The sequence below is a fragment of the Nanorana parkeri genome, unplaced genomic scaffold (genome assembly GCF_000935625.1).
Source record: "Nanorana parkeri isolate BGI_ZX_2015 unplaced genomic scaffold, ASM93562v1 scaffold449, whole genome shotgun sequence".
Lineage (NCBI taxonomy): Eukaryota > Metazoa > Chordata > Amphibia > Anura > Dicroglossidae > Nanorana > Nanorana parkeri.
In genome coordinates this window covers 465,040-476,905 of record NW_017306717.1, presented here as the reverse complement: position 1 = coordinate 476,905, position 11,866 = coordinate 465,040, and the positions used below count along the sequence as shown (strand labels likewise).

The window sequence follows — 11,866 nt, the reverse complement described above, 5'->3', positions numbered from 1 at the left end:
TCTCTCTCTCTCTCTCTCACACACTCTCTCACTCTCTCCCTCTCTCTACCTCTCTCTCGCTTTATGTAGACACATGTATTATAAAATTTTAACTAGATGTAAATAAATATATAATAATATCTGTATATCTATATAGAGATATGAAAATTAAAAATTGTACACACTATACATTTAGATTTGTTTTTGTATTACTGAAAAGAAACCTGCTAAGACTTTTGCAGGCACTTGGTACTTTCCAGTGAAGGTTTGTAACTCTGCTCCCTGAATCATTTGCAACCAATTAAAGCACGATCCAACTTCCTTATTTATTCCCCAGCACTTCTAAGCGCTCAAAAGAAAATGAGGGTTGTAAAGAGCCTGCAGGATTATAACGCAGGCTAATTCATCACCGGAGAGATAAAACTTGCATCTGTGTATAACAATAAAGCAAAACTCCCCATATTCTGCCCCCAGAGCCTGGATTTTTTTTTTTAGTTTTTTTTGCTGCTCAGATTTGCTTTTGGAGGATGGTGATGTTCTGCATGGCAAACTCCAGAATAGGAGATGAGCGGAGAAAGTTTGTTTACTTAGGAGACAGCCTGTCATCAAAGGCAACATGTTCTCCAAGATGCATAGCACCTGTTCACAACTAGCAGCAAAACTGCGAATTTGTCGTTTCTTATAAATGGAATGGAAGGCAAAGTGATCAGATGAGAGAAACAGAGAGAGAAACGCTGAGGGCTCTTAGAAGAGCTAGGAACACGTGTATTTGTGAAGCCATAGCCCTGATGAATGGGATAAAGTCATGGAAATATTACATAAGGGGTGAAATTTGTTAGAAAACTCTTGGCATATAATACTATATAGTAATAGTACTAATAATATTATTATAATATTATATAACTGTGAAATAACGTGTCCCTAAAATAATATGAACACTCCCTAAAGCAAACCAATGCCCAGAACACGTAATTTATATATCACAGAGGAAAAGAGACAGTTGTCAAATTGAATTATAACTAAATATGTTCAGCTCTCACCGCCCCAGTAATCCATATTTAATAGTTTATCTTGACCATAAAATCCCATTTGTGATGCCGGTATAAATTGAGTAGTATTTTTTTTTTCATAAATATTAATTAGGCTGAATGAAAGTTTACAACCACGTGTACGAAAGTATTTACTCTCCTTTTTCCCTAGCTTGATTCATTTCCAATCCCCAGAGCTTTAAATCAATCAGGTCACAAGATGGAAGCGGTCATAAAGCATCTCTGGGGATTATAATCAATTTATTTATATGGCCACTTAAACCGTGATGTTGTAAAAGGCAACGCAATGTAGTACTAAAAGTAACGAGTAAAATGTCTATAATATATCAAAAATGAGATTGCATGCAAAGGAGAAGCTTGTACTGACCTGTGTGAGTTCTTTTGTGGATTTTCAGGTTTTCTGACCTGGCAAAGACTTTCCCACAGCCAGGGAATGGGCAGGGGAAGGGTTTTTCCCCCGTGTGGACTCTGATGTGGTTAACAAGTTTGTATTTGGCTTTGAAAGGCTTGCCTTCTCTGGCGCATTCTTCCCAGAAGCAGATGTGACTGGATTGCTCGGGTCCCCCAACGTGCTCCACCGTGACATGGGTGACCAGCTCGTGCATGGTGGTGAAAGTTTTGGAGCAAAGTTTTTTGGGAAGCTGCTCGTCTTCTATCCACTTGCAGATGAGCTCCTGTTTGATCGCCTGCCTCATGTAACGGAAGAAGGCACCCGGTCCGTGGTGAGGAGCAAGGTTCATATTCAAGTTCATGCCAGTGTAGCCTTGAAGAGATGCAGAGGAGAAAGGATCTGTCCTAGACACTGATTGAGTGAAATGATCAGACCTGCTGCTGTACATATCTCCAGGTAGCCCCAATCTTATCTGTCCGTTTAGAGGCTGGCCACCTGGGGTTGCATGGGAATGCTGCTCATGATGAGGTCCAGAGAAGTAGGGATGGTTTCCAGGCTCCGTGTGGTGGCCATGCTGCCCGGGGTAGCTACCTGTCGTTGAGACAAACATGCCATGGTGAGATGTTGCCGCAGAGTGCTGTTCACTCAGCCCTGGCATCACTTGAACTGTCAGATCCCTGCCTATTAAAAAGTCCCTACCTGCAGGGATAGACTGAGCTGTGTGGGGGATACTGGAGTAGGAGACAGCTGCTGAGGGAGCCGGGACAAATGCTCCTGGTGGACTGGAGGCAGCCTCAGCCTGGCCTGCCATATGATGGTGGTGCTGGTGATGGTGGTGATGGTGGTGGTGGTTATGGGCAGGGCTGAGTTTGAGGGCCGCTGGATGATGCCCCATGTGTTCTGGCCGGAATGCAGGACTTGGCCCTAGGCGAGAATCAGCAGCATACTCCCCAGGGTGCACATGAGCCATTGAGTGGGAATGACCCACGTACCCCGGGAAGCCTGTCATAGTCTGAGGGGGGTGGTGGTGATGATGATGATGATGAGCCCCTGCCAAGTCTACTATTCTCAGCGCCGGGTTCCGTTTGGAGAATGCAGGGTCCATCACTGTGTTCCCCAATGCCTCCACACTTATTGCAGATAATTCTACAATCACCTGTCTGTGGGAAAAGAATAAAATAAAAACTTTTTTTCCCGAAAGTTTTTTCAAGTTTTTTTTTCTTTTATGTCTAAGTGGAATCCCCTACGCTTGAGAAGCAGCAGCAGGAAGCATTGAGGCACTGAATAGAGATTCACAGACACTGCTACTGCCCAGAGAGCTCAACAATAACCGCTCTCTACCATTGGCTAGCTCCACATGATTGACGTCATCGCTGACAGGTCCTGCTGGAGACTGAATGGATTAGTCGGGAGAGGGGGGAGGCACAGCACTGCGCCTGCGCACAACTGGGCACCATGCCTTACTCCCCCCTCACACAAACAACACTGTTGCCTGGTGTTTTCGGACACTCTTTTTTTTCCTTTATTTGTTTTTTGTTATTCAAACAGACCAAAATTTGAAAGATAAAAACGTAAAGGGAAATATTTTTACTAAACACAATAAAAATATGTTTTGCTTATTTTTTTTCCTGCTGTTCATTTTAAGGATCTGTACTAATTATGTAATTATATTAAAGATCTTTTCGTCTCTAATTTGCAAATTAAGAAAAAGTTGAAGTAACTGTTGAAGTTGCTTTCACATTGCAATACATTTCACAAGGCCGTCTCATTGTCACTACTTACCTGGGCGAAATACTTGAGAATATAAATTAAAATCATATATCGCCATGTCTGCTACAATTAAAGTCTATTGGACAAAAAGGACAGGCCACCTATACAAAATATTATATATATCTAGACATGAAATTATGTGTGTGCATATGTGTATACGTTTGTAGAAATTATAAACTCCTGCTCTCCCCAAAATTGGTCACATTAGACAATCTGCATTTATTTGTCTCCGAATTAATGTATGTATTTTATAACCCCTAGCCTAACTGTGAAGGTATCAAAGCACAAGTAGGTTCGCATATCTGCAATTATTGCTGTTATACAAGTGATCAAAAATAAATACCCACCAATTGAACGTAACATAACCTGTTTAGAAAGTATGCATCTGCTTTTGTGCAAAGGTGTTTCTTTTTAATTAATTGCAGGATTAAACTTTTTTCCAGCTATACGGATTCCGTATCTCCATACTGCATCATACTTACACAAACATTTAATAACTCTACCGATTTCCTGGCAGGAAATTGACATAAAGAGATACATACGGGGGAAATCCTTTCTTTTCATCTCAAAATGTACAGTATCGACATATTAATAATTAGGCAACAAAAGAGCGATATCTAGATAAACAAGAAATACTGACACCACCTACTTAATAGATCAATAGCTGTATATAAGACAACGGTATGTCGATAAATGCATTTCAGATTTGCCATCAGTAATAATGACAAATAATCAAGGGCTAAGTAGGAATGACTCTTTAGCCATCGTATTTCTTCATTTTAGTGTCATTCGTGTTTACACATACATAGAGAATAGCACACACACAAGAACGTTGGTGAGATCCAAAACAGCGTATCCCCTTTATTGGAATGAGAATGGGAAAGATTGCATGTTACATTTTACACAAATGCAGAAGACAGAGGATGGGGGTTCATAGCATGGCATTGGCAACTTTAAAGCCTGGAAATAAAGTGTTAGTCAACTTTGTGGAGGTAACTTGTAGAGTCATCATGCGGATAGAGATCTTACCTAATTATAATGCGGCCTGCTGCACGCCTGGTGATTTCATATACTGGTCTGTGCATGAGCCAGGGCCTCTTCTTATGTGACTGCTCAGTGGAGACACAAAACATCTGGGGTAGTTGTCTGTTCTCTTAGAGAATGCGTGTGATTTTTTTATCAACAGCAAAACACCAACAAAACATGGAAACATCTTACAAACATATTGTAACATCAAAAACATAAAGCGATTTTTGGGCTTGGAGTCACTGCTAGGTAACACATCAATTATGTCATCAATTCCCCCACCCAACACACACACACACACACACACACACACAGATCTGCACCTCAACGTATACATAAATACGTTTTAACTACTTTTGTTTGTCCAAAAATCTCTTCCCTATAGTTGGGAATGATACCTGAGTTATCACATCAATAACATGTAATCTGTTATATCTCTAAATAAGTTTGTATCTTTATGAGTGCGGAACTAATGCATTTAGAGCTGAATGATGCATACACGACAATTTGAAGTGCTCCGAATAACAAACTCTCGGTGTCATATGTTTGCAGCACTCGGCTGTGTTTGCGCTCTATTTGCGCTAGTGGCGCTAGGGTAAACGCACAGGGTGTAGTAAGTGGAAGATCAGTACTCCTTGCCTAGGGTAGGTGACAGATCAGCTTTCAGATTAAAGTATCTCTGTCAAATGAGGCGTCAGTCACCAGCCACTACTCAGGGCTCATTGTGGAGAGACCTGGTAGCCACCACATTGTGCAAGCATGGTATCCGATGGTACATATCATGTAAACCCCATCAGCAAGATCAAAGTGTTCTTTTTTAATAAGATCCAATACATGTCAAACCTCATTCCAATCAAATCGTCCGTAAATGAATTCCAGATGAATATGTCATAGAGCAATGTGACAATGCAGTCAAACAGGGTCAGGGGTAGATGTTACAATGAGAGAGCCGTCAAATATTAATTCTAGGATCTCCAAATGAATGACCAGCGAGCGGGATTAAGCACATTCTAGTGGCGGGGTGTTATGTCAATGATTTGTGTAGGTGCAAGTTAACTGGCAAACAAAGATCCAGAAATATATGGTCCCCCCTGAGCCCCCACCAGGGGCATATTTTAAACTTACTTGGGATCTTCATTATAGCTCTGAGATGTCCTAATATTTTCCTGCCTTAGGGGGATGAAGCAAGCCATCCTGAGTAACTCTCAGCAATACTATGGGAGCTGGTGCAGGGTCCATCCTGGAAAATTGAAACATATTTAGATGTTTTAATACGTAATACAGCAGGTCCATTTCCTCTGACTGTTTAATAATGCACGTTTTATTGGATCTTGATGTACTTAGCCAAATCTAAATGGTATGGCACACATTTGAAGCATGACCAGTCTCTGCATGCATATTTCCCAGAAGGATTTCTGACTATGATTTTCAATGTACTGGTCATGTTTCCACTTACTGATGGCACACAGCTAGAGATTCCTGCTCGCATTCCTTTGGATTTTGTGCTCTTCTTAGTACAAGGCTCGACTGTAAACCTGGTTACAAGGCGCGCAGTCAGCTTCACTTACAAGTTACTAATGTGAATACACACACACACACACACACACATCACAACAAAAGACACACATTCTATTTATATTATATTTCATAATCTGCATTGTACTCATATGTAAAGTATGTACTCATATGTAAAGTATGTACTCATATGTAAAGTTGGGTATAGAACAAACACACCATACAAACACATCAAAAAAGTCGTGCAATCTTCATTGATTTAAACAATGTGCACTGTATTTTTTGTGCATACATAGCAAACACACACACGCACATTATACAAGACATGCAATATATATGTGTATATCTATATTTTACACATATAGATATACACATATGCTTTTCCCCAGCTGTATAGTAAATGCAGAGGGATGGGTATGGGCCGATAAAGGAGATAAGAATGTTTACGCATGTGTGAATGTGCACTTCAATTATCCAATCGTGTGAAAAGCAAATTTCAATGTTTATTTAATCTGCACATGATTGTTTAATTGAAGCAAATATGCACACATTTATTGTGTGACCATTCTGGATTCCCTTAGTAAACCAGCCTCACAGAGTATAGAAATGAAAGCCTAACTCCTAAGTACTAACACTATAGAAAATAATACCACTGATAATACGATAGATGCCTTTGTCTGATCTTTAAAACAGAATACAGACAGTATTATGCCTGTTCCTTTTCTTTTTTTTTAAATGCAGTAGCAATGTTTGTGCTACGTTTTAAATGGAGCATTTGTTGTTAACATGCATCTCGTAGAGTTGAACTTGCGCTGTGCTTTGTGTCCATTTTAAAACGCATCATTTGGTCTACATATGTTTGAAATATTTCTCGGCGTGAACAGAGTGAGAATGTACAGTTGGGAATAGTCGATATGTGTTAATGCATTTACAGAAGTTTTGTGAACATGTGCGATCATGAGAGAGGAAGAAAGGAAGAAAGGAAGAAAGAAAGAAAGAAAGAAAGAAAGAAAGACATACCTAGACATATGTGCCTCGCTATCTATCTATCTATCTATCTATCTATCTATCTATCTATCTATCTATCTATCTATCTATCTATCTATCTATCTATATATATATATAGTTTGGCTCATGACTTGCTCTGTACTTTTTGGGAATGCTTTAGCTTCCACGGACTTCAAAAGACATCAATGCAGAGTGAATGAAGGGAAACTGTTCTTATTGGGAACAACTTGCTGCTGTTGACACTTTGGGACGTGTCTCATATAACAGCACCTGGATAAACTTGTTGCAATGTTTGGTCACACAAGGCAGGTCCATATGTAAAGCAGCTCTGTGCAAGTGTGAAGACAGCCTAATGATGGAACAAACCTTCTGTCCTATGACTGTACATAAAGCATCACTGTACTGGGGTCTGGGGGTAAGAGGTCAAACTCTAAGGCATTTCAAAAGTCGGTGACTTCAATAGATTTATCCTTCAACACTATCTAGAGCTAGTACCTGCATTTCCAGCAACAGAAAATACAAATAAAAAAGGGAAGGAGGGCCTATTATTTTTTTTGCGTATCTCTTTAAAACAAAAGGCAGCAACACACACAGAAGTCTAGATTGCAGAGATCATTAACTTCGCACTTCTTGGCACTCATCATCATCTTGCCCTAAAAAAAGATTGCACACCCAAATGTATCTGCTAATTTGGCATTATTTCGCATTAGAGCAGAGAACAATCAGATCCTCCCCCATTATGGGGAATAAAACAATCGCAGACTTAATTAAATCTGATAAGCTCCTTAAAAGCTCTCCTTGCCTTTACCAGTATCCGTCTAGCTTTATGTGACCTGTTTGCCCTCCATAAATGCAGAAATCATCTGTCTTGTCATCATCCTATAGGTGGAGATGGAAGAAAACACTTGTGTCAATGCATCATATACTGACTTTTGAAACTGAGTAAACAAGTGTAAAACGTATTAATCAGTGCGGACAATGGAGCTGGTAATTAAATATAAAAGCCAATGAATTGATTCCTTCTTCCCTCCATCCTAATTTTCCATCCCGAGGCGATGCTAAGATGAAATCTTTTGAAAGCTGTAGCGGAAGCTTGTTCTTCCCATTCCCACACCTATTGGCATGGAAATAGAGCCCTAACCTATTCTCACCTAAGATATTCTTTTTCTTACTGATTATTGCTATTAAAGGCTGACACAAAAGATTTTCTGAACAAACATTCCATGTGAAAGGCTATCTGTATTGCTGGTCCATCTACATGAGAGAGGATGGAAATGGGGCTGGCCAAGGCTAGGCTATGTAAAGAGAGCTGGCCTCACCACTGCTGGCCCCTAGCCTGTCTTACCGTGGCTTCTCCTCCACCTGTTAACAAACGGGCTTCAGATCTTCTCAGGACTTGAGGGGTAACACCAGTACACTTTGCTGCTCCTCCATGCTGTCATCCTTCATTTCTTCCTTTTCTGGCTTTCTGAAATCAGTTAGGGGAAATCATGATGAGGCAGAAATGAGCCGTCTGGATGATATTTTAATGGCTTATATTGTCACGTTGGTGCATGTGGCTTTGAACTAGCACAGCTCTCCTTCCCTGCAGAGAGCGCCGCAAATCCCACTTGATAACTTCTGCAACTTTTTTTTTTCTTCCTGGAAGTTTAGACACATTCCCTAAATATCCATTAACCGATCTGCATTGTAATGGATCTCCACACCTCTCCTGATCCTATAGGACAAAATAGCAACATTTCTAGGTCCAAATGGGTTAGCTTCTGCATATGGGCTACTATAGGGGCATTCAAGTATATAGGGGAGGACTGCCTGCATGCGTGTTTACATATATGAGTGTGTATTAAAGGTATTCACATAGATATGTGAATAACTGCATGTGTATATATGTATGTGTGTACTATGGGCATATAACAACATATGACTGTCTACATGTATATATATATATATATATGTATGTGTGTGTACTATGGACATATACATATATATGTGAAAGACTGTCTGCATGTGTTTATATGTATGTGTGTGTGTTTTTTTAAAATGTGCATATGCATATGTGAATGACTGTCTGCATGTGTTTATATGTATGTGTGCTTTTTATGGGCATATACATTTATATGCGAATGACTGCATATGGGCATATACATATGCGAATGACTGCATATGGGCATATACACATATATGAATGACTGTCTGCTTGTGAATATATGTATGTGTGAGTATTGTGTTACATATCTGTATTATTGTTATTACATATATATATTTTACATATATATGTAAATTACTTTTTGCAAATGTGAACATATGTGTGTGGTTATCTATCTATCTATCTATCTATCTATCTATCTATCTATCTATCTATCTATCTATCTATCTAACAAACTGTATGACACCTTGTTTCCAGCCATTTTTTATGACACATGTGTACACAGAGGATGCGATGTGTACATGCTGTGTACCGTTGTCTATCCCGGTATATGGCGATGGAAGGCAGAATATTCAGCGAACAGGAATGCTGATCTCCACCGCCCTGGAATGTGGCTTCTCATCAGTGGCTTTTATGAATAGGATATGTTAAGTGAGACCATTTCTATTTTAATTAAAGTGCTACCTGCCCTGCACTGTTTACAAAGTATTCCTTTTGAAAAGACGGCCTAAAGTTGCATTGTGAATGAGGAGTGAGAGTTTGGAGTTTAGATTCTGCTGCTGCAAGGATTCATTGAGGCAGCTAACAAAGGCTAAATGGAATGATTCCGATCCTGCTTCAGCTTTTTTTAGGCTTCTATTACTAGAAAATAATTACAGCTAATGAATATGCAGAGGAGGGAAGAATGGCTGAGTAAATAAAAGGCCAGGGACAGTTTACAATGTTCAGATCAAGAGTCCTGCCAGGGACATTTTACAATATTCAGACAAAAAAAAGTACTGCCAGGACCAATCTGCATCAGTCATTAAAAAAAAAGTCCTGCCAGGGAAATTCTACAGTATTCAGATAAAAGTTAGACGAAGAGTATTGCAAGGGACATTCGCAGGATTCAGATACAAAGTACTGCCAGGGACATTCTATAATATGCAGATGGAAATTACTACCAGGGACGTTCTGAAGGCACATTCTGCAATTTGTAGATACAAAGTCACGCCAGGGACATTGTACAATAGTCAGATAAAAAGTCAAGTCAGAGACATGCTGAAAAATTCAAATAAGCATTGCCAAGTTCATCAGATAAAAGTCTGCTCGGTGTATTGGAAGCAGGGGAAGCCTATGACAACATCCAAGACTACTTTCCAGCCTAGTCTGGGCTAATGCAAAGTCACATATTCACACCATTGAAAAAAAAGAAATCACTTTAATATATGATCATGGCTGCTTTTGTACACAAGACAAAGAGAATATATGGTCATAGACAGGTTAATCGAGCTTTGCTGCAAGAAAACAAGCAAGTGTTGTATGTTTGCACTGAATGCAAAGGTCTGTATTTTCCTGAGCAAATCAAAGGGAGTGTTAGTCCTTTTCCTGCTCACTCATCTGAAGGTAAGTACATTTTCTCTGGCGATCAAAAGCCTGGTCACTAACAAAGGCAGCCAATGCTGCTTCCACCGTCCTGGTGTGGCTAGTTGGGAAATTTCAATAATTCTGACAAGGGTGACTGATTTGTGAACTACACAAAAAAAGTTTCAATGTCAGAAAATTTACACTGCGCCATTTCTAAACGATTTGAAAAACGAAAAAAAGAGAGAGAGAGAGAGAGAGGACAAAAAAATAAATCCAGACACACTTCAAATAAAATATTAAAAAGAGAACGCCAAACTGAAGCAAATGAACGGCCAGAAAAAAAATAAAAAAAAATAAAAAATAATCACAAATAAAAAAAAAAAAAAAAAATCCCACCCCTCTGTGTTGTGATGGGTACAGAATACAAGGACTGAAAAATGGCAAGACATGGAAATGATATCCAGAAAATTCACCTCCCTGGAAATTGTAAGCATACTGATAGACTCGTATGGAGCTTGGGAAGGTGAGAAGGAAGCTCGGGACAGGAGGCAATGTGGATGGATATTGTGAAAATTAAAGGGAGTGTAGGTCTAGGATGAAAGAAGCAAGAATAAGATGTGGAGAAATGAAGTAAAGGGGGTCTTGGAAGAATTTTTTTTCCCTCCTGTAGAATTTGGGCAGGGAGGAAAAAAAAAAAAGTTGCTACTCCTAAAAACATTGTTTGTCATAAGCAGTGTCAGCCTCCCTTACAATACCTGGGATTGATGAGTGGAAGCAGCCAATCCGGAGGCGTCTGGGACTCTGGGAGTCCTTAGTTGGAGAGGCAGGGGTGAAGGGGGAGAGGGCCAGGACCAATGGGCGCTGACGTCCATCCGCACGTGACTCCGCCCCCTCCTCCCATTCATCAAGGGGGGAACGAGTCGTCCTTTCAATTCATTTATCTGCAGGAATGATTGCCGCTATCAGTCTCCAGCTCAACGCCCGGCTGAGGAGGTGAAAGTTTCTCCCCAGGAAGATAAACCGCAAAAAGACAATATTGTGCATGATTTGCAGAAAAAAAGGAGTGTTGTGGAGAGAAGTGCAAGAAAATTGTCTTTCCCAGAATAACATTCCCATGCAAGAAGCCAGATCGTCCTGTGCTGCGATCTCTCTGACAAGTTGTGCTGCCATCGCTGAGATCTGGTCGCCCATGTGAAGAAGAGGAAGAATTGCGATACAGATCGATCTCCTCCTGTGTGTGCTGGCTGAGGGGGACCCCTCTTCTCCTTGTGCGTTTGTTGTGGTCAGGCGATCGCAATGCTTCTGGACGCGGGACCCCAATACCCAGGCATAGGAGTCACCACATTCGGCTCCTCCAGGCATCACTCCTCCGGCGACGTGACGGACCGCGAGGTGGGTTTGGGCATCAACCCGTTTGCCGACGGCATGGGCGCCTTCAAGATCAACCCCAGCAGTCACGACCTCGCCTCGGGCCAGACGGCGTTCACCTCGCAGGCTCCGGGCTACGCTGCGGCGGCTCTGGGGCATCATCACCACCCTGGCCATGTCAGCTCCTACTCCAGCGCAGCCTTCAACTCCACCCGGGACTTTCTGTTCCGCACTCGGGGCTTTGGGGAAGCCGCCAGCGCCCAGCAC

At 40.9% G+C, this 11,866-nt stretch overlaps 2 protein-coding genes across 4 annotated transcripts in view; one reads left to right on the top strand and one right to left on the bottom strand.

The window, feature by feature from the left end:
* LOC108790117 (zinc finger protein ZIC 4-like) overlaps positions 1-3,050 on the bottom strand; it is a 6,543-nt gene extending 3,493 nt beyond the window's left edge. The window contains exon 1 of the mRNA XM_018560320.1: positions 1,396-3,050. Within this exon, the coding sequence (XP_018415822.1) occupies positions 1,396-2,524 (1,129 nt within the window). The 5' untranslated portion in view covers positions 2,525-3,050. The remainder of the gene's footprint in view (positions 1-1,395) is intronic.
* An 8,455-nt stretch (positions 3,051-11,505) lies between these two features.
* LOC108790119 (zinc finger protein ZIC 1) overlaps positions 11,506-11,866 on the top strand; it is a 4,726-nt gene continuing 4,365 nt past the window's right edge. Inside the window, exon 1 of one of the 3 annotated variants that reach the window (XM_018560322.1) lies at positions 11,506-11,850. In XM_018560322.1, coding sequence (XP_018415824.1) covers positions 11,528-11,850 — 323 coding nt within the window. In that variant the 5' untranslated portion in view covers positions 11,506-11,527. Of the gene's footprint in view, positions 11,863-11,866 lie in introns of all 3 variants that reach the window. The other 2 variants (XM_018560323.1, XM_018560324.1) reach the window with 2 other exon arrangements.